Genomic DNA, 25370 nt, shown 5'->3' on the forward strand with positions numbered 1-25370 from the left:
GTGAGACCCTGTCTGCAAATGAAATAGAAAAGAAGGTTTGGGGCTGTTGCCCAGTGGTACAATGTTCCTGAGTTCACTTCCCAGTACCAAAAAAAAAAAAAAAGAACATGTTGAAAAACATTCCATTTAGGAATTGCCGCAGTCTGGCTGGGCACAATCAGAAGCCACTTGTCAAAAGAAACTAACTTTATTTTTAGAACCAAACACGCCAAACAAAACAGCCTCTCAGGAAAAATCCTCAGAGCCTCAACTGCCACCACCGGCTTTCCACAAGCCTCTCTCTCCCACACAAGCTTCTTCACCTCCCACAATCCTCCTGCTCTTGAGGCCGATTGGCTGGGTCACGTGGGCGGAGCCAAAAAAGTCCCCCAATGAGCAGCTCCGTGGTCTGAAAGGGCAGGAAAACAGTCCAATGAGCATCACCGCAGAGGAGCCAATCAGCTAGATGTTGCTGGGGCCGAGGAGCCAATCAGCTAGATGTTGCTGGGGCCGCTGTGAGCCAATCATCAGCCAGCAGCTGGTGCTGGCAGCTGGAAGTTTGCTGGGGCCCCTTCGGCTGTGGCTCTCAACAGGAATAAAAGTAAAGATAGGCACCTTGGGACTTCATTCTTCCCCATAGTTTAATCCTTTAATGAGTTGGAGGTGTGCTTCAATGGTAGAGATTATTTATTTATTTATTTATTTTGGTACTAGAGATTAAACTGAGGGGCACTCAACCACTGAACCACATCCCTAGCCCTATTTTGTATTTAATTTAGAGACAGGGTCTCACTAAGTTGTTTAGCACTTTGCTTTTGCTGAAGCTTGCTTTGAACTTGAGCTCCTCATGCCTCAGCCTCCCAGGGTTCTGGGATTACAGGCCCTGAGGTGCTGGGATTACAGGCGTGTGTCACAGTGCCTGGGAATTGTAGAGCCTTGAAGTGTTTGCCTAGCATGTGTGAGGCCATGGGTTTGATCTTGGGCTCCACAAAAAAAAAAAAAAAAAAAAAAAAACCGAAAAACAAATTCTTTGCACCCTCTCCTTCTTAGAAGTTAGGTCTCAAGCACATGTTAAGGGCCCTATCCAAAGTCACACAGGTAGTGTAGAAGTCTGCTCAACAGTAGGGTTTCATGTTGTTCATGTTGGGGCTCCAGATTTATAGCTAATATGGCAAACTTGTTACATTTCAAGCTGGTGGACAATGAGAAAGATGTTAAAGGTGTTCCAAGGAAAATGAGAGCCTCTAGTGAATTTATAAAGCAGGAATGACAGGCCCGTTTTAATGTAAAATTTGAAACGTCTTCATGACAAAATGACATTACAAAATTACCACATTATCATTTCAGTCCCCGTTCTTCAAAAAAAGAAAATAAACCATGTGTAGTCATTCAAGAAAAAGAAAATAAACTCAACTGATTCTTTGTTCTATACGAGGCAATTTGGAAAGTGATTTATTAAGTACATTGAATTCTACCCCATGATAATTATAGTTAAGGCAGCGCATGAAAACATCATTTATTGCTAGAAATCATGACATGACAGAAAATCAAAATGCATTTTATTCTTCACATTTTATGTGAAATACTATGCTACTATGGTCCAATGCTCAATTACTCCAATACTGGCCAGTAGCTCATCTTTCAAAGCAACAAGCAGCCCCCAGGCCCTGAGAGGCATTAAGGGCACCCTAGCTGACAAGTGTGTTCAACCTCCCAGGACACCAGGAAAGATCCGTAATCCAGAATCCCATTTTAGTTAGCCAAAATGAGGCTTGCTGAAGCCAGTGCTCTCTCACTGAGGATGCTCCTCCTGGAAGCCGCCTTCTTTGTACAGCTGCTAGTTCAATCTTCTGAACCAGCCTCACAGCTCACAGATGGGTCATAAAGCTGATGACTGCACCTGGTACCTCACTCCCAACACGGCTCACCCTCCTTGCTCTGTGGAGGGGAAAATCATCCTTGACAAGACCTCTACATGAGTGCTGTCTAGTCTCTGAGAAGCTACATCTGTGTAGGGCAGTATGTCTTGGGGGCCCTTCCTGAAGCACTGGAAGATACCTGCCCTCATTGAAGCTGGCATTTGCCCCTGAAACCTTAAGTGTTTGATCTTGTGGTCATCCAGAATATTATCCCAGCCAGTTCACAATGCTGGAACTGTTATAGAACACCAGGACTGTTCCTGAGGGTCCAGTCTTGTCTGCTTTGTCATGTTGCTTGAGGATCTGCACCAACTTGTCACCTTATTTGTTCTCTTCAGCCTCATAAATGTTTGTCTGACATGAAGCTTAATGCAGTGGAGCTTGGAACTGGTGATGGTGGTGAGAGAGTCCGGGATTCCGCCTTAAATTAGCAACTGGCCCATGCCTTCAGATCTCATGTTTGGGGCCAACCTCAGCAGCTTAGGGAGTCCCTGTCTCATAAAGGATTCGGGCGGTCTGGGGTTGCAGCTCAGTGGTAGAGCCCTTGCCTAACATGTGAATTACTCAGTTTGATCCTTAGCATCTCATTAAAATAAATAAGTAAAACCATGTATTGTGTTCGTTTTTAACTTTAAAAAATTCTATTAAAAAAGTGGATGGGAGATTTGGTAAAGGACCCCCCCAATACACAGAAAAAAAAAGTATAGGTTGAAAAGTCTCTTGTTCCTTAAGGAGGGGGAATCTTTACCTTTTAATGTTTTGAATCTCTCATATGTTTAGTGTATTATCTATTCAAAAAAAGAAAAAAGTTAGAAAGGAAGGAAGGAAGGGAATTCTATTGTGAAAAATTGCTGTGGAAGGGCCAGTGAACTTGAATTTTAGATTCTGTGATTCCATAAGGATGGTCTGGATTTTGTGTATGAGGGGTGAAAGACAGATGGAGCTGGGTGAGTTCCTGGGCTTCCTTGAGACGTCTAAGTCTTGTATCTGTGGCCCTCAAATGCAGAGCTAGTGGCTCCTCCACCCTGCCAATTCTCAAAATGCAAGCCTAGCCAAGTCTGAGGTGACTCTTTTTTTTTTTTTTTTTCGGTGCCAGGGATTGAACCATAGGATGTTTAATCACATTCCCAGCCCTTTTTATTTTTAATTTTGAGACAAGAGTCTCACCAAGTCGCTGAAGCCCACTTTGAGCTTGTGATCTTCCTTGTTTACTCTTCTAAGCTGCTGGCAGTATAGGTATGCATTAATGCACCTGGAAGTCTGTGGTGATTTAATTTTCCCTCTGATTGAATCTGTCATCCTTGATTCTGAAATTAAACTGTAACATCCGAACTTAAATCTCTGAGCACATGCTTTGAGCATTCATTAGTATGCAATATATATACTATATTTATTGGGTTTGCTTTTCTCCCCTTCATTCAGATTTTCAAAGATTTCATTCTCTTTTACCCTCCCATGAGATATTGATTACTAAAGTAATTTATTGTAATGTCTAGAACATGGGAAATATAGAAAATTGTAACAAGAGCTAGGTATGGTGGCTTATGCCAATAATCACAGCTCTTTGGGAGGCTGAGTTCAGTGGTAGGGCAAGCCTAGATTCAATTCTCAGTACTGCAGAAGGAAAAAAGAAAAGGGCAAGAAAATTGTTGGTAATAATCCTATTATCATGAGACAAGTATTATTGTTAGGGTTGAGTTTTAAGTGTTTCAGATATACAGTTTCTGTTTTCTGGTATTTTTGTTTGTTTGGCATGTATCTGGATCCTCAAGACTGGGACATTGTTGCTGGCTGAGGAGAAGGGCCTGGACAATGTTTGTGTCTCTGCATTTAGTGTTGGTACTAAAGCAAGTATTGGGTATGTGAGGAAGGAGTATTTAAATCTCATTACTTAAGGAGGATCCATTGTCTTTTAACGTCTTGGAAGATGGCAGGTTTAGTTTATTATGACACTGAGACCTGAAAAAGAATTTTTTTTTCTTTAAAAAAAATCCAGGTGTACTTAAACATCAAACCACATCTCTATTCCTTTTATATTTTTTTATTTTATTTTTTATTTTGAGACAGGGTCTCCATAAATTGCTTAGGGCCTGGCTATGTGGTGAGACTGATTTTGAACTTGTGGACCTCCTGCCTCAGCCTCCCAAGCCACTGGGATTATTGGCATAAGCCAAGACATCCAGCCAGAAATTCTGTAGAGCCTACTTCTAGAGATCCATGGGTTTTGCCAAGGGCATCATTGTGGTGACTTTAGAATTCATCAGATTCCTGTCCTTGTGATTAAGGGCATGAATCCTGCTGTCTTCCTACTTGTTTAGGAAAATGCCAGTTGTTAATGGACCTTGATTACAAGGTTTGCACACCATGTTACCATGGGAGGCGGGGGGTGGGCAGGAGCCAAGGAGTATCCTCCTCCAACTTAAAGCAGACCTTTCTTCTTGTTCTCTTTAGGGAGGAATGGGAGCTGCTTTGCTGTCAGATCCTGACAAGATTGAGAAGGTAAGTTCTGCATGAGTGAAAGCAGCGTCCTCAAAACATGGCTATGAACTAGAGTTGCCTAGAATGCCTCTCTCCCCCTTTCAGATTTACTGAAGTTCCCTTAGTCTATCCATTTGCAGCCTGGGAATTTTTTAGAAAGCTTCCCAGTGCCAGACGCACTGATGCACACCTGTAATCCCAGTGGCTTGGGATTACAGGTGTGCAAAGTTTTTCCAGACCTCACACAAACATCTTTATTTTGAGAAAATTTCAGCAGGTGGTCCTGAGATGCTCCCACGATGAAATCAGGGTCCTAAAACACAAAGCCTGGAACACAAAGCTCACCCACTCACCCAAACTGCTGGAAGATGGCAGGTTTAATTTATTATGACACTGGAACAAAAGTTCACAAGTTGGCCCTAGCAATTTTAGCAAGGTCCTAAGCAACTCAGTGAGACCCTGTCTCTAAATAAAATACAAAATTGGGCTGGGGTTGTGGCTCAGTGGTCAAGTGCCTCTGAGTTCAATACCTGGTACCCTCATCCCCCACCTAAATAAAAAGCTTCCCAATGGTTTTGACATGCAGCCAGGTTTGGAAACCCTTGAGCCAGCATACAGCAGCCTTGAGTTGTATAAAAGCCTGGAACTTGGGCCCTGTCGACTAAGAGCCAGAGAGCCTGAAGACTGGGCTAGAGACTCCTCTGTGTTGTCTCTCTCCTTTCTAGGATGCTCATGAGAGCAGAGGCTAGACCACCTTTGGTGAGGGTAGGCTCTGTGTATGTGTGTGTTTGTGGGGTGGGTAGATTGTCCTCTCTAAGGGGCCTGGATGAGAGTAGCACGGGGGTTCCCCTCCATACCACTGGAGTCTCATCAGTTCTTTGAGAGCAAGCCAGGTCAGGGTCCCATGAAGCAAGCTGAAGTTAGTCTTTCTTTATTTCCCTTCCTGTGGTGATTTTGCAGATAGGCTTAATGAGTCCCCTGGGTCAGGTTGGTATTTGCTATCTAGTGCTGTGGGCTGCTAGGGGTTGTGGGGGTGATATTCTGCCATATCATACCATGTGTACCTTCCTTTCCTTTCCCAGCTCATCAGCTGTCAGCTTGTTGCTGATTGTAGCTCCTTTGTTTTGCTTTTCATGCACCATCCCTACTTCCTTGTCCAGGATTTGAGCCTCATGGTGCTTCCTGCAGATTAGAGTTACTTGGGACTCAGATACTACCATAAGAGCTGCCCTGGTTTGTTCTGGCTGTTGCTGTTCAACTGTGTATATTCTTTCTGTCCAGCTGTCTCTGGGATGTAAGAGGACCACAGTATGTGTTGGCTGGATTCCTTCTGATTTTTCCCACATACAGCCACATATGATGTTCCTCTAACCTGCATATAATGTATCCTTACCATTTCTTGGGTAGTTTCCTTTCAAAGCATATTCCAATGTTATTTTATTTGTCCCTGAAACCCCTTGAGGTACACAGGGCAGGCATTCATTAGCTGCTGCTGCTTCTTTATTGTTGTTGTTGTTAAAGCAATCTTACTGTGTTGCCCAGGCTGTTCTCAACTCATGGGCTTAAGAGATCTTCTGCCTCAGTCTTCCAAATAAATGGGACTGTTGGCATACACTACCATGCCCAATTACAATCTCATTTTGATCAAAAGTAATCAACTAGTCATGAGTGGTGGCACACTCCCAGCAGCTTGGGAGGCTGAGGCAGGAGAATCACAAGTTTGAAACCAGCCGCAGCAACTTAGTGAGGTTATAAGCAACCTATTGAGACTCTGGGTCTTAAAAATAAAAAATAAAAAGGGGCTCAGGATGTGGTTTAGTGGTAAGGGCCCTTAGATTCAATCCCTAGTACCAATAAAAAACAAAAACAAAAGCAACAACCCCTCCCCAAACAAAACAAAACAAAAACATAAAAATAAAGCACACAGAGAGAAAAATGATTTTCTTCAAGATCATATTACAAATAAGAGGCAGGCAGAGCCAACTTCGGAGTCATAGTCTTGTGATTCCTGATGCAGCGTCTGTGTCCCTTCTCAATGACATCTTCCATTAAAGGTGCCTGGCTTCATTTTTAAATGTCTAACCACAGTTCAATAGGCAGCGGAGTTTGGAACTTCCAGTGAGACACCCATGTGCAAGATGGAGTTGAAATGGATAGCCATGATGTCAGAGCAGTTAAGAGAGGGGTCCTCAGCACATGGGCATTTTCTTATCGTCTGACCTGGTTTCTCCGACCAATGCTGCTGGCTCTATCCTTTCTGACGTTCCTCTTTGAATGAGGTACATTTATTCATGAAGCAGTAGAGATGCATTCCAGATGCTTAGATCATTCTGTTTCTTCTCGGGTGAGGGAATCATATAGGTTGGCTAAATGGGGTTTGCCTCATGGAGGGGAAGTTGCAGGGTTGCAGACTTCTCCTACAAAATCCAATGTGATTTTTGCATGGGGGGGCTGGATTCAATTTAAGCCCAGATTGTACTAGCAGTTTGGGTGAGTGGGTGAGCTTTGTGTTCCAGGCTTGGTGTTTTAGGCCCCTGATTTCATCATGGGAGCATCTCAGGACCACCTGCTGAAATTTTCTCAAAATAAAGATGTTTGTGTGAGGTCTGGAAAAACTTTGAAAATACTTAATAATACCACTGAACTATACACTTAAAAAGGGCAAATTTTTTTTGGGAGGGGTGGTACTAGGTATTGTACTTGGGAATACTGTGTCACTGAGCTATATACCTAGCCCTTTTTATTTTTTATTTTGAGACAGAGTCTCATTAAGTTCCCGAGGCTGGCCTTGAACTTGTGATCCTCCTGCTCAGACTCCCAAATTGCTGGGATTACGGGTGTGTGCCAACATACTGGGCCCAAGGTGGCAGATTTTATTGTATATAAATTTTATCTCAATTGAAAAAAAAAAAAAAGATGCTACCTGTTGAATTCTCTAACCTTGGAGTGGATAGGGATGGGGGATATCAGTCTATTGAAAAAAGCTTCCACCAGGTAATGCTGGTATACCTTCCCTGGATTTAGACCCTCAGTTTTAGACTGTAGCTCTTAGTGATATATGGTCTCACCCCCGTCCAAGCTTTCTGTGCATCTTCTGGCTGTCCAGGGTATCATTTGTGTGAGTGAAGTTTCTTGAGTCATAGCTACCAGTGAGCAGGCCCAGAACTTGAACTCTGGTCTCACTGATACCCAAGCCTGTGGCTTCCAATCTTCCCACCTGCTCCCTCCTCAACAACCTGGGGAGATAGGGCCGCTTTTTCCCAGGAGGCCAGTTGATCTGGTGAGGCATGCCTTTGGTCGATGTTCTGCTTCTCCACTCAGATATAGGCTTGCCTCTTGTCCTTTATCCCCAGAGATCTTCACCGGGACATGTGGTGTGATGTGGACCTGGAGAGTTGTGTCCAGAAGAGTTTCATGCTAGAGCCTGGCTGGAGGACTGCCTCTAGTTGTTGTTTCCCCTCAGTGCTGCCCTTGCAAGTGGTTAGGGCTTTTAGTTACCTAATCTCCTTCCTTGTCCTTAACATGAAATGAACAGAAATTCTATTCTACTTGGTTAAAGTACACTAAAAGGAAGTCCTGTAAGACAGAGCATTGGATCAGACCAGCAGGTGCTTCTTAAATTACTAAATATCAGAGGATTCCAAGTGAGTGCTTGCAAGGGAACTGTCGATAGGTTTTGCCTTGAGCCAGAGAGAATGAGAGTAAGAATTTTTTGTGTCATGATGGACCTGGCAGTGCCCCTTTAAGACCTGCCAGGGTGACCTTAGGACCTCAGGCCCAGTCTCCTGAGGCAGCACCTGTGGACTGTTCCTGCCTGCCTGTCAATTTTGCCTGGTCCAGCAGACCCTGTCTTGCTCATGAGCCATCCACTGGTCAGCCCAGTTTCTTGGTCTGTTATCTTCCAGAGTGGCTACCTTAGCCTGTCCCTGAGAAAAAGTCCTCCTCTGTTCGTCCTCTGCTTTCTGCTGTCCCCGCCAGTCTAGAAGACTGGCAGCAGTCACCTAGGTATCTCCTCTGCTGAACAGAGGTTCAGTTCTGGGAAAGTCCTTGAGATCACCCTGCTTCCAACTTGCCTGGGTTGAAATTTTTGATTTGGGAAGAAGATAGCAATGTCACAGCCATGCAGTGTCATTTGCATCTCTCTCGATCTCTGATTCTTGTGTGGTCAGGTCTTGCTACCTCACTGACACTTTCCTGTATGGCTTTTTGATCTTTTTTTGAAATCCTTTTCAATTATTATGCAATAAACACTTTTTAGCTTGTTGAAAATGTTGTCCTTTTTTTTTTGCCTGTTTTATTCCTGTATATCTGACATCTCCAAAGAGGAGTGCAAGGGCCCAGGCCTTTAAAAGCCTTCCTGCTTCTTCACTCTGCAGGGCTCAGGACGCATTCAGGAAACATTTCCTTCCCTTCGTCCAGGGGAGAAGTTGCCAGCCTGTTCTTATCCAGGGCTGGGCCTCAAAATCATATTGAAAACAGAGTGTGTTGGTTAGAAACACACATTCCTAAGCCCTGCCCCTATAGAAATAACAGGATAGAATATAAGAATTTGTGTTTCTTAAGCTTTTCAGGTAATTCTAATGCTTGAACCTGGCAAAGGATTACTGCATTCTACACAGGAATGCATGCAGATCCATTCACTCCCTAGTTCATTCAGTGTATTTAACAAGTATATATATACCATTTTGTGCCAGGCAGGGATCACTGGTGTTGGGGCTGTAGCATAGAACAGAGGCACATTCCTTGTCTCATGGAGTATTCTATGTGTATGTGTGTAACAGATTGATATACATTGTGCATACATGAACTGTCTGTGCCCCTGAAATGCATAGATCTGTAGCAGTATACAAGCAGTGTGGAAGTTTGTTCTAGAAGAGGTAGGTGCTCCTCTGTGCTCCTCTTTGCAGATCCTCAGCACCCTTGTTAAAGGGACGCGCAGACCTGTGACCTGCAAGATCCGTATTCTGCCTTCAGTAAGTATTGTATTCTATTATCTCAAGGTCTATTCTCTCCGGTGATGTTGGATTTGGGGATTGTGAATGATTCATGATGAATTAGGTTTGGTGGAGGGAGTAGAGTTGAGCCCAATTTAGGAGCCAGCAGCTATAACACTGGGGTCCCAGTAACCACTCTTGTGATCTTCCTCAGCTAGAAGATACCTTGAGCCTTGTGAAGCGGATAGAAAGGACTGGCATTGCTGCCATCACAGTTCATGGGAGGTAAGTGATTGCCTTTTTAGAGACTGGCTGAGAGATTCCTCAGCCATTTTTATAGTCCCTCACTTACGTATTTTGCCTGCCTCTGCCCAACTCTTTGACAACCTGTGAGTTCAGAGGGCACTCAGACTCCTTGAATGGGCTTGCATTTGTCTGTGTTTCTTTTATTGAGCACCTATTGGTGCCAGGCCCTGCTCTGAGCTTGAGAGACACAGAGAAAGAGAAACTCCCCATCCACATGATATTGAAGTTGTAGAGATGGAGTGATTTGCTCAAACCTGTATCATGTAGACAGAAAGTGGTGGAATTAGAACTCTCACTCTTAATGTTTTCTTTTGACTTAATCAAGCAATGGCTTCTCCCTTGAATGACCCCAGACAGATGGCTATTCATTCATTTATTCATTTATTGTGGTACTAGGGATTGAACCCAGGGGTGCTCGATCACTGAACCACTTCACTAGCCCTTTTTATTTTTTATTTTGAAACAGGATCTTATAGTTGCTTAGGGTCTTGCTGAGTTGCAGAGGCTTACCTTGAATTTGTGATCATTCTGCCTCCGCCTTCTACTTCCATTCCACAGTATGCCACCACTCCTGGCAAGATGGCTGTTCTTTTGAAGACATTGCTGCTTTGTAGCTCATGTGTTCCTTTAAGAGAGCCAAGGTGTTTCTGAAGGCTGCTCTTGGTTTCCTAGTCAAATCTGCTCCCTGTGCCCAGGATGTCCTTTCATAAGGAACCCCAGACAACAGACTTTGGCTGGTGACTTCTTGTCTCTAAGAAATGTACCTTTTGGGCTCAGGACTCTTATGGAAGTATCCAAGTTGCTGGTTGTCATTTTGACAGCCTTTTCAAAGGGCATCCAGAGGTCCATCATATACCACAAAAAGCAGAGCTACTCAGATTGAAGGCATATGGGGAGGTGAGAGCCACACATGTATTTACATGCTCTCCTTTCTTGGGCAGTAGGCTTTGGGCTAAAATTGCTTGGTGCCAAATCCTATGTCTGCAGCTTATTAGTTGTGTATCCTTTGGGGAATCACTTCTCTGAGTGCCACAGTCCTAATATGGAAATGAAAATAATTTCTTTTTTATAATTGTCATGAACTGTTTATGAGATTGTAAATAAAACCCTTGGCACATAGCCTGGCCATAGCCTGGCATTATTCTCTTAATAAAGGAAGATCTTTTTTTTTTTTTTTTTGGTGCTGGGATTGAACCTGGGGTGCTTTACCACTGAGCTACATCCCTAGTTCTTTTTTGTGTTTTTAATTTGTTTTGAGACAAGGTCTCACTGAATTGCTGAGACTGGCCTTGAACTTGCAATCCTTCTTGCAATCCACCAAAGAGGCTTTTACCAGAAGCAGTAGGAAGACAGATTTGGGTTAGTTTTAGGAAAGACTTTCTGACCACTAGAGCTGTTGAGGATGGGCTAAAACTAGCTGGGGATACAGGGAGACAGAGGTGGAAGCTGAGTTGGCAGGACCTTCTGAGGAATTCAGGAATGTAGCAGAGGGGACACACTCAGAAAAGACCTGTCAACCACCTCGCCTGCTTATCTCTGAGCATGGGTCAGGCGTTGCCTCAGAGTCCCTAAGACTTGCTCACTCATGCACAAGAACTGCTTTCAGTCAACTTTGGAAGGAGGGGCCTTGGGTCATGTCCTGCTTCCCCTGTGGTTTATCATGACAGCCAAGCTCTGTGGCTTGCCCTGGCTGCCCTGAGCACGGGGCCTACCCTGTGTCAGGTGCTTTTCCCCAGGATCAGCTGTGGAACTTGGCTTCAGCACAGGCAGCTGTGTGGGAGTGGTCAGTCTGAGCAGTAGCAGCTGTTCCAGTCCCTTAGAGAGGATGAGACTGGGACAGTCGGGGTAGCATTCTTATAGCACTGTCTCTCATCTCTGGCGGAGGCAAGGAGAAGTCAGGGAAAGCAGCATGACCTTGGTTGCCAAGCCATTTACATTGGCCTCCTGCAGTCATGCCTTGCCTGCTGGCCTCTGAGATTTGGACTTGCCTCCTCAGCATGGACCTTGGCTGCTCCTACTCCTCACCACAGAGTTCCTCCCTAGAGATTAGGGAGGCCATTCCTGCAACCTGTCCTTGATGACCACATGGCTGCCTAATCTTCCTGAGGTTCAGTAGGGAGGACAGTAGGTCTTAGCTAAGGTAAACATGGGTGAGCACTCAGCCTTCAGCGCCCCCCCCCTCTTTTGTCTCCAAGGAAGCGGGAGGAGCGACCTCAGCACCCTGTCAGCTGTGAAGTCATCAAAGCCATTGCTGAAACCCTCTCCATTCCTGTCATAGCCAAGTAAGCCTCTCGTCTTCCTCGTTTACTTTTTTATGCCCCAACTCATTCAAAATGGACTTGAGCAGGCATTTAAGAAAAGGAATGGGAGCATTAAAAAATGACCATAAAGGAAAAGGGGGGAAAAAAGTGGAGCAAGATGCAGAGTGGTAAATGAGGCAGAAAAGTGGCTATCAATTAAGTCAGGCCACTTGCACTCTGGTGAGCGGCTAATGTAGGGTGCAGGGCAGCTCAGGGCCCTCTGATGCCTGAGCTTGGGGAGAGTGATAAGGTGGCTGCTGAAACAGACTTATGGCAAAGTAATGTCATACCCAGGGTGACTTGTGCATGGTGCAGGGGATTATGTTCATAGGGCTTTGGCTCAGGGAAAGTAATATAGGTCACAGAAACCCAGAGAAGCACTCTGGGTAGTTATAGTACCAGGAATATGGACCAGCAGGTGTGAGGTACTGATGAGCAGCCCAGAGGCCACACCCATTTGGTACTGGGGAACTGGCCTGTGTTCAGTTCAGCCCTGCACCTAAAGGAGTCTGGGAGGTTGCATACGGGGAAGCCCTGACAAAAGGCATACCCGATAGGTGGGAGGGAAGAACTAAGGGTTGGGGTGCATCTGGGCACTGTGTCCCCCAGGTAGTAAATTTTGGGGGTGGCTTGGAGAAGCCAGGGCTATTCAAAACCCTTGAGCCTGTCATTTCTACTATCACCTGAGGGTCCTCGCCCCATTTGACTAAATCTGGACAGAGACTACCAGTAGTTTCTTGATGAAACATATGAGGACAGAACATTTTCTGAGAGGATCCTGGAGCATCAGGGCAGAGGAAGGGGAATTATGACCAAATTGGCCTTCTTCCGGACCCTCATGATCACCAGTGTATCCTCCTTTCCAGGGTTTTGACCCAGTGCTTAGAAGACATATGGGTGGCTACTCAGTTTTGGTATTTTAGTTTCATGTCTTCAGATGTGGGCTGGCATTTGCTACTGTATTGGATGAGGGAAGAGGAGGAAAGTAAAAGGTCTGGAATACCTAATAAATACCAGGCATGGTTTGGATTACTTTACATATGTTATCTTTCTTAGTGAGATTATAATCTCCATTTTGCTGAAGCTCTAATAACTGAAGTGACTTGGCCAAAACCCGACTGTTAATGAGTGGCAGATCAGGAAGTTGCCTTTTTCTGAAAATACTGGTAGGTTCCATAATGAAGACACACCTAACCTTCCTGTTGCTTTTCAGTGGAGGATCTCATGAACACATCCAGCAGCATTTGGACATAGAGGAATTTCGACAAGCCACAGCTGCCTCTTCAGTGATGGTAGCCCGAGCGGCCATGTGGAACCCATCCATCTTCCTCAAAGAGGGTCTGCGGCCCCTGGAGGAGGTCATGCAGAAGTACATAAGATATGTACGTGTCTGCACTTTTTCAAAACCCCCATTTCTGTCTGCCACAATCCTTCAGAGAGCACTTTATGGGGGCCTCCAGCGGCCAGCAGCCCCTGTTGTTCTGCTCCTCTCCTTTTTAGCTCTTGGAGTGTGGCACTGAGTCTCATCAGCTGCCATATGAAGAGAAGATGCTAGGATGTGTGCCCCATCATCATCTTCTAAAGCTTCTAGAGATATAGAGGTCATAGAAAGGACCTTCTGGATCCAGGATGCTGCTGAGACCCCACACACATGATATTGTCTTCTTTCTCCCTCACACTCCACATGTCCACATGCCCATGCACATGGACAAAGAGGTTTTGTGTCACCGAAGACAGTCATGGCTGTGTGTTGGAACAGGTGCAGCCAAAGCCAGGAAGAGCCATTGTAGTCGTTGCTTGAGACAGATTATCTCTATAGAGATTTCTCACCTGATTTGACTTATCTGTCAAAATTACTTGTAAAACTTTTCTATTGCAGATTTCTAGGATGCTTTGCTATGAGTTAGGGAATAATCTAACTAATGCTCTACTTAATGAATAGAATTTTCTAAAGCAGTTTCTTTCCACTGGGAGTACAATGGTAGCACTAGGGGCATTTCCCTGCAAAGGAATTTTTTTTTTTAAATTTTTAATGAGTTCACACCTGTTTTCCACAACTGTGGGACTCTGTGGGACTCTGCTACACATCTATAGGCAGAGACTGAGTGGTCCTCAAACTCTTCAGTGAATTGGACCTGGGTGGAGAATGTAGCTCTTGCTCAGAGCAGGCTTCTACCTTCTTTAATCCTAGGGCTTACCTGCATGGAGCTACTTATGTCCTCTTTAAGTTATGGCCATGCATGTGGGGTTCCCATGGCCGAGCAAGCTGGGGATGGTAGGAGGACTTGAGCCTTTGTCCAGAGCTGGGAAGCCACTGTCCTAGAGCCTCCTCTCTTCAGTGCTACAGCCCTCATCCCCTTGGTTCTGGATGTACTGTTGGGCAGTTTGGTTACAACCAGTTCTCCAGTGGTCTGGGTCAGCTAGAGGCAAGGGACTTTGCCTCGTCCCAGGTCAGCTTTCCATCTCTTCTGGCCAGTTGGCAGATGTATAGCAGAGAAGACAAGTTTAGCAGTGCTGAGTCTGCTCACTGGGTGAAAGGTGATGTTATTACTCCTGCTTCACTGTCCCTTGGCAGCTTTCAAGAGGGTGTGTTGTCAGAGAAAGAGAGTGGACTTAAGTGTCAGCAGGGCTGGCTTTTGGTCCAGCCAGATGTCTTCAGGTCCAAATAAGCTGAATCATGGCTCTGCTGCTGGCTGGGGCTTACCCACTTATTTCCCATTTTGTCATGAGTACATCATAGCACCTTCCTAGGCACTGATGATAAAAACTCAGGCAGAGATTCTAAAATATATAATTACAGAGAGCAAGGGCTAGGAGGAGGATCTGAAGTTTTTATCTAAAAACTTTTATCTGCTCTCCTACCCTGTCCTTGACCATGTGGGTGTCGATGGTACCCTTGGGCAGTCATCTTTCCTTCCCGAGACTCACTTCCAAGGCTGTGGAGTGGGATAATAGCTGCACTTTGTATAAAGATATGAAGTGACAAATAGTATATCAAATATGCCTGGTAAATGGAGCTGTACCCTACCCTTGTAGAGGAAGTTGGAGAGAACTTAATCAAGATGTCAGAAGAGAAGGTACACCAGGCTCTAAGAAGACTCTCACCCCTGTCCTTGGTGTTCCCCTTCCCTGTAGTAGGTTTTCCATCGTAGTCTGTGGTGGCCAAAGCAGAACGGGGATTCCTGCACTTCTAGACCTCAAGCAGGAAAATGTATTTCTGATTGTGGGCCTTGACTGTGACTCTCAAACTTTGTACCACCAGCTGGAGGAGTAGATGGCTTTTATGGGGTCACACTGCCTTGGCTGTAAGCATACCTCTGATGCCCCTTGGAGCCTTCTTTCTTGCCATTGAAGCCTATCTCAGGCCTTGGCACCTGCTGGTAGCAGATGGGCTCACACCAGTTTTCTTCTCAGGCGGTGCAGTATGACAACCACTACACCAATACCAAGTACTGCTTGTGCCAGATGCTGCGAGAACAGTTGGAGTCACCCCAGGGAAGGTTGCTCCATGCTGCCCAGTCTTCTCAGGAAATTTGGTAAGAAGGGCAACGAACTATCCATCTGTCTTTGCAGATGTTTCCCAGGCTTGACCTTGAGCCTTGTGATGGCCACAGGGTGTCAGGCTACATAACTTCTGGACGGTGATCTGTAAGAGTGAGGTGATGGTACAGCTTTGCCTCATAGAGTGGGATACTTTCAAAGCTTTGGAATGTTCTAATCCTAGACTCATCTCAACAATAGGGTTTTTGGAAGTAGGGCACTAGTATATTAGAGGAATGCAAAAGATAGGCTTAGGAATTCCTGAGGAGGAAGGGGCTTTTCCATTAACAAGCCTGTAACATGCCAGGCTATAGTCAGGAGAGGTAGGGCTATTGAATAGAGCCTCTGGCCTCTGTTCCCACACCCATTACATTGCAGTTTGAGAGGCCACTGTTTGGTCCTCCAGATCTGGTGTAGCTACAACTCAGGTGGTTGACACTGGAGGTACTTCATAGCTTAGTCTAGTCTTGGCTTCTATGGCTCCGTGTCTACCTATCTGCTTTCATACCTCCATACCTGTGCTCCTGCTGGGTCCTCTGCCTAGAAAGCCTCTCCCCTTGTCTGTATCCTCCAAGAAGCCCTTCTGAACCAATCTCATCCTTAGGGATCCATCCGCTTGCAGAGCCTCCAGCCCTCAAGATACATCCCAGAGGGAAAATATTTGCCAGAATTATTCTCAATGCCCCTGGCTTGTGGCATTGATTCTTTCTCTACTCCAATAGCTTAGGTAGCTGGACCTTGGTTCTTGGAAGCTCCAAACTGAGTATAATTCAGCAGCTCTGGTGGTACCTACCTCAGTTCCAGTTAGGCCCATGGCAGCTCTTTGAGGCCAGATGGAAAGTTGGGAACCACTCAGTGGTCAGGCCTCCATCTCTTCCTGCCATGGGCTGACATAAAGAAGCTGCATAAATCCCAGGTGCTTAATCAGTGTAGGGAAACTCTATCACAGCTGCTGGGAATACCCACTTGTCTGGTCATCATGGGGGAGAGACTATAAGTAGTGGGGGTGACCTTAGGACCTTTTCCACCCAGCCCAGCTTCCCTGCTCAGGGACATTCATTCTAGCTTCCTGTCTAGGTTAATAATGGGCTGGGCAAGAGGCTTTTGTTCTGGCCAGGCCCCCATGGCATTTGGTGCAATTGATTCTCAGTCGTGGGGCCCTGGGTTCCTAAAGTACCCTGAATGCTGCTCTACTAAGGTGCCTGCTCTGTTCTACTTCCTCTTATAGTGATGCCTTTGGCCTTGGTGCCTTCTATGAGGAGACTACTCAGAAGATGGATGCCCGGAGGGCTGAGCTCTTGGCCAAGACTGCAGAGAAGGTGGGGGAACCAGTTGAAGATACCTCTGGTGTCATTAAAATGGCTGTCAAGTTTGATAGGTAGGTTTCCAGCTTAGCCTTAGCATGGGCCAGGGCCAGTACCTTCAGAGTATGGCTAGGCCAACATGCTGGTTGCTGTATGTGCTGGGCACATGCCTGTAATCTCAGCTACTAGGGAGGCTGAGGTAGGAGGATCATAAGTTTGAGACCAGCCTGGGCAACTTCTGAGATCCTATCTCAAAAAATAAAAAGGGCTGGGGATGTAGTTTAGTGGTAGAGTGCCCTGGGTTCAATCTTTAGTATCCCCAAATGCTTAGGTACTACAAATCTCCCTGGATACTTGTTTGGTTTGGATACTTGTTCCCAGAGAAGGCATTTTCAGCTAAGATAGTCCCTGAAAGCCCAGGCAGGACTGTTTGAGGATGTGCGTGTTGTCTCAAGAGCAACCAAACTCTACTTTTTCCCAGACCAATCCCTCTCACCCCTTGTGGCAGGGGAACTTGTTTTCTATTCCTAAAAGTCTATGCTTCTTTCCCCCTGGCCTTGAGGAGCTAGCTGTCTACATGGAATTCCCCAATAGCTATAGGAGCTTCACCTTCGTTTGACCCTGGATCCCTGCCCACATCCACTGCCCTCACCAGCTCTGTGGTTCCCTCTTTAGGCAGAAGTAGCTTCATGCTTATTTTTACTTTAGATTGTGACTCAGCTCTCCCATCTCCTTCCCCCTCACCCCGTACTGGCGATTGAACCTGGGGTGCTTTACCACTAAACTATATCCCTATTCCTTTTTATTTTTTTATATCGAGTCAAGGGTCTCACTAAGTTATACAGGCTGATCTAAAACGTGAGGATCCTCCTGACTCAGCTTCCCAAGCCACTGGGATTACAGACACGTGTCACCACTCCAGGCTTGTGACTCAGCTTTGAATGGTGCCCTCATCCTTGTCATCTGCCATCTGATCTGAGCCTTTCTTCAGTCCCCGGACTGTCACACCTCAAAATATCCCAAACAGCTGTCCCTCAGTCTCTCCCTTCTATAACTGAGAACAATTTCTTTTCTGAGGCTTTAATGGAAATAATTTTCAAGGTTTGGAAAAAATGGTCTAATATACATCGATTTAGAACTCCTTCCACCTTGGCAGTTCCCACTGGGGCCCATTCGTAAAGCCTGTTTCAACCACACTGAATTCTAGCCCAGTTTTTATATATTTTTTCTAATGCAATTCTTTTTTGAGATTTTTTTTGCTATGTTTTCCCAGACTGGACTGGAACTCTTGAGCTCAAGTGATCCTCCTGCCTTAGCCTCCTTAATAGCTGGGACTATATTTGGGTACCTGTCCAACTCTACCACTTTCTGAAGGCCATATACTGGGGCAGAGGGATTAAGAGATTTAGGTCCAAATTCTGGGTACCAAGTTTAGGTCCAATAGCCTTCTCACAAACACTTCCTGAGACATCATTTCCTCAGACCTCCAGACTTGGTAACATGAGACTGGCCCTTCTGTTCTTCCCAACTGCATGACACCCACCCTTTTCCTTGGCAGTTCAGACTGGGATATGTGTGCGGGGGTCCATGTGAGTGTGTTCATGACAGTATGGTAAAGGTGCCTGAGTTTGAAGGTGAGGTTTTTGCGAGGCCAATAGCTATTTCTTAATGTGCTCCATTTATCACTTGATAATAAATGCACACTAGGCTCTTGTAAGACTCTTATTATGAAACGATCTGAGATAGAAGCTTCCTTTCTGTTTTTGGTAATGGCGATCACCGTGTGCTCAGATTTCACTATATTCCTCACCCAGATGCTTGAGCCTAATTCCTGGACTCAGGTGATCTTCCCACTCAGCCACCCAAGCAGTTGGGCCTATAGGTGTGTACCAGTGTGCTGCACTCTGAAGGAAGCACTGGGGGAGGCTAAAAGGGAAGGCTAGATTGATAAAGATTAGCACCTTTTTGAACACTTGTTCTCAGCAGTGAGCACAGCAACACTGTGGGTCCTTGAGGGAGCGCCAGACCATTGGTCTTACTCATGGCTAGAGAAGTTCTGAGGTGTGATGGGGAAACCCTAAAGGAAGATGTGGCAGTCAAATGAGGTTGTATATTTACCAGGGGCTCCATTACAGATGGCCTAGGCCTACCTGCTGCACTGCTCTCCCAGGGGACAGCAGACAAGTTAGACTGAATATAGAATATCCGGTCAGACATATTCTCTGGAGCAACCAGACACTCTGGTGTCCTGTAGAGAACTAGTAGAGAAGTTTTCTAGCATTATCCTGCCATGGAAACTTAGGCTTGTGATGTCATCACTACCCAATGAGGTCACAGAAAGGAATGTGTGACTTGAGTAGCAGGCTTCAGATCCTTCTATTTTATGGAAAGCAGGGTGAAAGAAGCGAACTCTGCCTCAGCCTTCCCTTCTGGCCTCTCCCCTCATTTCCTAGTCATCTAGCCACTATTTATGTAGCATAGCTGGGAGTTGAGGACAGCCTATGACTACAGGTGGCTCGAGAACCCAAATTCTGAAACTGGTCAGTCATGATTAAACACAGAGACAGCTAGGTTGCATGGCCCTGATGCTAAGCATTTAAGTGTTGGAGAGGCAGAGACTTGAGTGGATTATTTATTGAGGGAATGCTCCTTGGAAGTGGCCTGAACATAAGTTAAGATTTAGGCTGGGTTGGTAACCCACAAGTGGTCTGTAATTCCAGTGGCTTGCGAGGCTGAGGCAGATTTTTAATTCAAAGCCATCCTCAGCAACTTAGTGAGGCTCTAAGCAACTCAGTGACACCCTGCATCTAAATGAAATATAGAAAAAGGGCTGGGGGTGTTACTCAATAGTTGAATGCCCCTGAGTTCAATCCCCTGTACCAAAAACAACAACAAAACCGCAAAACAACAACAACAACTGTTAGAGTCTGTAAACAAGTCAAAATAACACCGGGCCATACAGACTCGGCCGTGGCTCTCAGCAAACAACAACAAAAAATCCAAAATCTGTATATGTGGAAAAGCATTTCAGTTTGGATTAAAAGCAAAGGCAGGTTCTTCTTCACCTTATTCTGCCCCAAGGATTAGTCCTTTGATGAGTTGGAAGTGTCCTTTGATGGGTTGGAAGTGTCCTTCAATGGTAGAGTCTTGATAGAGTGTTTGGCTAGTATGTGAGGCCAGAGATGTGATCCTGTGCACTAGAAAAAAAATGAAATAAAATTTTTGCATCATCACTGTTTATAAGGGAGGTCTCAAACAGATGTTAAGGGGCCTACCAAGGTTCCACAAGTAGTGTAGAGGTGTTGTGCTCAATAGTAGAGTTTTAGTTGTTTATTTGGGGCTTCAGATTTATAGCTGATAGGACGATCATGTCACATTTCAAGGTAATGGACAATGAGAAGACTGTTAAAGGTGCTCCAAGGCAAAATGAGGATCTCCAATGACTATAAAGTGGGAATGACAAGCCCATTTTTTTTTTTTTTTTGTGGTGCTGGGCCTTGTGCATATGAGGCAAGCACTCTACTAATTGAGCTATATCCCCAGCCCATGAAAAGCCCATTTTAACATAAAATTTGAAATGTGTTCATGACAAAATGACATTACAAAATTACCACATTACCATTTCAATCCCCTTCAAAAAAAAAAAAAAAAAAAAAAAAGCAAACAAACTATGTGTGGTCATACAAGCCTATAATTCCAGCAACTCAGGAGGCTTAGGCAGGCAGACCACAAGTTTGAGGCCAGTCTCAGCAATTTAGTGAGACTCTGTTTCAAAATAAAAATAAAAAGGGCTAAGGATGTAGGTCAGTGGTAAAGCACATCTGGGTTCAATCCCTCATCTCACAATAAGTAATAAAAACAGGGGAGAGTCCTGGGAAGCAGCCTAGAGGTAGAGTGCCCCTGAGTTCAAATATTGGTTCTGAAAAAAAAAAAAAAGAAAGAAAGAAAGAAAAGACCTGGGGAAGTAGCTCATCGATAGAGAGCTTTCTATCCACAGCACTGCAATGAAAGAAAATAAACTGAGTCTTTGCCCTACATGTTGCAATTTGGAGTGTGACGAGGCAGCCCATAAAACATAAAAACATCATTTATTGCTAGAAGTCATGACATTACAAAAACCAAAATGCATTTCATTCTTCACATTTTATGTGAAAGAATATGCTACTATGGTCCAATGCTCCATTGGCTCAATGCTCCATAGCTCCACTGATTGCCAGTAGCTCATCTTTCAAAGCTACAAGCAGCTCACCAAGCCCTGAGAAGAATTAAAGGCAGTCTAAGTGACAAATGTGTTCACCCAACCAGGACACCAGAAATGATCCCTAATCCAGATCCCATTTTAGTTAGCCAAAATCAAGCTTGCTGAGGCAAAGGCTCTCTCACTGAAGATGCTAGTCCTGGAAGGCTTCTCCTTGGATGAGCTGTAAGTTCAACCTTCTGAACTAGTCTCACATCCCAGGGAATATATATAAAATATCCGGTCAGACATATTCTCTGGAGTTGATGACTGTGCCTGGCACCTTGATCCCAATCTCTGCTCTGTGGATGTTATCTTGCAGGGTGAGGGAAAAAATCATAATTGACAAACAGTTCCACATGGGTGCTGTGTAGGTCCCGATTGGTTATGTCTGTGCAGGGTATTTGTTTGTTTGAAACCAGGGATTGAATCCAGGGTTGTTTAACCAATGAGCCATATCCTTGGCCCTTTTTATTTTTAATTTTTAGGCTGAGGCTCTCTTTGAACTTGTGATCCTCCTGGCTTGCCCTTCTAAGCTATTGGGAGTATAGGCATGCACCACTGCCCCTGGGAGTCTGTGGTGAGTTACTGTTCTCTCTGATTGAATCTGTCATCCTTAAACATGAAAATTAACTAACAACTGAACTTGAATCTTCTGAGCACATCCTGTGAGCATTCATTAGTTTTCAGTGTGTATACTGTATTTATTGGATTTGTTTTTCTCCCCTTCATTCAGATTTTTGAAGATTCCCTCCTCTACTACTGTCCCTGAGACACTGATTATTAAAGTAAATCATTGCATTGTCTAGTACATGGGATATATAGAAACTGTAGAAAGCTAAGTATGATGGCATGGGCCCATAATCACAGCTCCTCAGGAGGCTGAGCTCAATGGTAGAGCAACCCTGGATTCAATTCTCAGTACTGCAGAGGGAAAAAAGAAAAGGGCAGGGGAATTGTTGGTAATAATCTCATTGTCATGAGACAACCAGTATTGTTAGCATTGAGTTCTGAGTTGGTGGTTTCTGTTTGCTGGTGTTTCGTTCAAGCTTGGCATGTATCTGGATCCTCAAGACTGGGACATTGTTGGTGGCAGAGGAGAATCTCCTGGACAAGGTTTGTGTCCCTGAGTGTCTTTGCTGATGTGGGTACCGAAGTATTGGTATGAGAGAAAGAAGGAGTATTTAATCTCATCATTTAGGGAGGATCCATTGTTTTTAAAGGGGTGGAAGATAGTGGTGTTTAGTTTCTTATGACACTGAGACCTGAGTAGGGAGTGGGAAGGTCTGAAAAAGAATTTTTTTTTGTACCAGGGATTGAACTGAGGGGTGCTTAAACATCAAACCACATCCTCAGCTCTTTTAATTTTATTTTTTATTTTGAGACAGGGTCTCACGAAGTTTCTCAGGACCTGGGTAAGTTGCCGAGGCTGGCCTTGAACTTGTGATCCTCCTGCTTTAGCCTCCCAAGCTGCTGATTACAGACATGAGCCACTTTACTTCCTACCTATCTTTGTTTTTTAAAGTCTAATTTAAGCCATGGGAGTATAGCTTAGTAGTAATGCATCTACTTAGCCCTGGGTTTTATCCCCAGCCTCAATAACCAACCAACAAGCAAGCAGACAAAAAAGGGTCATCCTCCTGCCTAAAATTCTTTTGCAGTTCCTATTCCTCTTAGAATATCCCAAATTTTTTGTTTTGCTTTCAAGTTCTGGGGAGTTAGCTGCCACCAACCCTTCCAACCTCAGCAAACCCTTTGCTTCTAAACTGTAGCTGTGTCAGTCATACAGCCTCCCACCACAGGGCCTTGACACATGCCATACTGTCTGCCTGTTGTCAAATGCTGGGGCTACTGAGGCAGGCCCAGGATAGGAAATTTTGTCACTAGGAAGTGATAAGTATGCAAGTTCTACCTCTAATTGGTCCCCTATGCTGTTTTAAAACAAACCAAGTCCTGTGGACAAGGCATGGTAGAAACAGTTTTCTTCAAATTCATGTGGTAGCAGAGCTAACCACCCCTGCTGATTTCCAGTGTATTGCAAGAACATGCTGGGAAGGCCAGGTGTGGTGGCAGCACCCGTTTAATCCCACTGAGTAGGGGCGGAGAGGGGGGCATATATAGGAGGATTGCAGGTTCTAGGCCAACCTCAACAAATGAGCAAGGCCCTAAGTAATTTAGTGAGACTAAGTCTCAAAAATAACCAAAAGGCCTGGGGAAGTGGATCAGTGGTAAAGTGCCCCTGGGTTAAATCCCTGGTACAAATAAATAAACAAATAAATAAATAAAAATAAAGGGTTGTTGGTGTAACTTCATGGTAGAGTGCCCCTGTGTTCAGTCCCAATTAGAGAGAGAGAGGGGGGTTGGGGGAGAGGGAATGATGAAGGGGGGGGGGGCGAAGGAGGCCGAGGGAGGGAGGAAGAGAGGGAGAGGGAGAAGTAAAATAAAAACAAAATTCTGGGACATCAAACTTAGTCTGAGTTATAGGTTCCACTTAACATGCTCAGGTGCTCAGCTGCAGGGATCAGTGGAAATGGGGGCTTACTTGGTATCCAGTTTTGCCCAGATGATGGTCATCAGTATATCCGAGGACCCCCAGATCCTGGTCCTGGAGTCTCACACTCCCCTTGCCTCTTCCTTGGTATTCCTCTTTTCTGTTCCCATAGTTACTGACAGTGAAATTCCCAAGAAACAATAGTTTTCTAAACCGGAAGACAGCTTGGCCAGTCCTCAAGCCTAGGCCAGGGCTGGAGCTGTGGCTCAGAGGTAGAGTGCTTGTCTAGCACAGGCGAGGCCCTGGGTTAGATCCTCAGCACCACATAAAAATAAAATAAAGGTATTGTGTCCAACTACAACTAAAATAAAATATTAAAAAAAAAAAAAAAAAGCCTAGGCCACTTTTCCTGAAGTGATAGTACATTTTTCTTTCTCCCAAGGCACTCAATGTTTATCTTGCTAGGAGAAATGCAGTAACTATGAACACATCTTCATTTCCTGCTCCCACCCAACCTTTTCCTCAGCCTCTCTTCAATCTCCATCTATCTATCCTGCACCCTCGCCAGCCTCTAGTCTAACAGTCCTAGGCTGCTCTTTGAGGGAGATGACTCTTGTCCCCTCTGTACCACATAGCTCTGCCTGGTTTCAGACAATATTGAGGATCTGCATATAAGGACCCCACGGCAAATTTATTTGTTGTATATGAGAGGCTTGAAGTTTCTAACTGGGCTGCTTCTGCAGATCAGATGTGTGCATCACAGAGACGTGGAGCCTATGTCCTGAGTTTGGTTTACATGCTGTGCTTGTACTTGAGATATCAGCATCAGCAGGCAGTGTGTGTTCCAGGGTACAGGAGCTGCTTCCAGCAAGATCCTCAAGGAGGGGTCCTGGGATTCAGATGCCCCCCTGGAACTGTATGTGATCATTAGTTGCTTGGATGGGGACAGATCTTGCAGAAATCTGCCAAATCCAAATCCTTTCTTGTGACCTTCCTTCTGTACAAACAGAAACATGGGGATTCCTCTCCACACCCTGCTTAAGGTTTTGCTGGGAACTCTTCTTCCTCCTTGTGGTCTTCTTCCTCATCCTTGTTTTCATCCTGTTCCTCCTCACAGCAGTCTACAGTGGTTGCCTGAAGCTGATGTGGTAAATGAACTTGAGCACTCTATGACCACCACCACTTTATGCTGGCACATGTTTCTCCACCACCAGTCCCCAGCAAGTGTGCAAATGAGGATGTGGGGAAAAGGTACACTCATACATTCTTGGTGGCACTGCAAATTGGTGCAACCATTCTGGAAAGCAATATGGAGATTCCTTAGAAAACTTGGAATGGAACTGCCATTTGACCCAGCTATCCCACTCCTCAGTCTATACCTAAAGGACTTAAGATCAGCATACTATAGTGACGCAGCCACATCAATGTTTACAGCAGCTTAATTCACAATAGCTAAACTGTGGAACCAACCTAGATGCCCTTCAATAGATGAATAGATAAAGAAACTGTGATATATATATATATATATATATATATATATATATATATATATACACACACACACACAATGGAATGTTACTCAGCATTAAAAGAGAATAAAATTATGGCATTTACAGGTAAATGGATGGAGTTGGAGAATATATTGCTTAGAGAAGCAAACCAATCCCCAAAACAGAATACCAAATATTCTCTCTGATGATAAGTGGATGCTGATCTATGGTGGGGGTGGGGGGTATGGGAAAAATGTAGAAAGTTTGGATTGGGCAAAGGGGAGGTAGAGGAGGGGATCTGGCATGGGGGTAGGAAAGATGGTGAAATGAGAAGGACATCATTATCCTAGGTACATGTATGATTGCACAAATGGTATGACTCTACATCTTAT

At 44.9% G+C, this 25370-nt stretch overlaps 2 protein-coding genes across 13 annotated transcripts in view; both read left to right on the top strand.

Annotated features, from left to right (window-relative positions):
- Positions 1–25370, top strand: part of LOC139702694 (tRNA-dihydrouridine(20) synthase [NAD(P)+]-like) — a 121721-nt gene that overhangs the window by 88579 nt on the left and 7772 nt on the right. For 5 of the 11 annotated variants that reach the window (XM_071604480.1, XM_071604475.1, XM_071604479.1 and 2 more), the window contains 8 exons: positions 4350–4397; positions 9284–9349; positions 9525–9595; positions 11812–11898; positions 13130–13298; positions 15331–15452; positions 16685–16834; positions 24606–25004. In XM_071604480.1, coding sequence (XP_071460581.1) covers positions 4350–4397; positions 9284–9349; positions 9525–9595; positions 11812–11898; positions 13130–13298; positions 15331–15452; positions 16685–16834; positions 24606–24930 — 1038 coding nt within the window. In that variant the 3' untranslated portion in view covers positions 24931–25004. Of the gene's footprint in view, positions 1–4349; positions 4398–9283; positions 9350–9524; positions 9596–11811; positions 11899–13129; positions 13299–15330; positions 15453–16684; positions 16839–22046; positions 23310–24605; positions 25005–25370 lie in introns of those variants that run through there. The other 6 variants (XM_071604499.1, XM_071604501.1, XM_071604487.1 and 3 more) reach the window with 5 other exon arrangements.
- Positions 21554–25370, top strand: part of LOC139701318 (tRNA-dihydrouridine(20) synthase [NAD(P)+]-like) — a 51780-nt gene continuing 47963 nt past the window's right edge. Inside the window, exons 1-2 of one of the 2 annotated variants that reach the window (XM_071604466.1) lie at positions 22024–22113; positions 22386–22412. The gene's annotated coding sequence lies outside the window, so the exon portion shown is untranslated. Of the gene's footprint in view, positions 21578–22023; positions 22114–22385; positions 22413–25370 lie in introns of those variants that run through there. The other variant, XM_071604470.1, reaches the window with a different exon arrangement.

This window comes from Marmota flaviventris, chromosome 18 (assembly GCF_047511675.1).
Source record: "Marmota flaviventris isolate mMarFla1 chromosome 18, mMarFla1.hap1, whole genome shotgun sequence".
NCBI classification, from domain to species: Eukaryota; Metazoa; Chordata; class Mammalia; order Rodentia; family Sciuridae; genus Marmota; species Marmota flaviventris.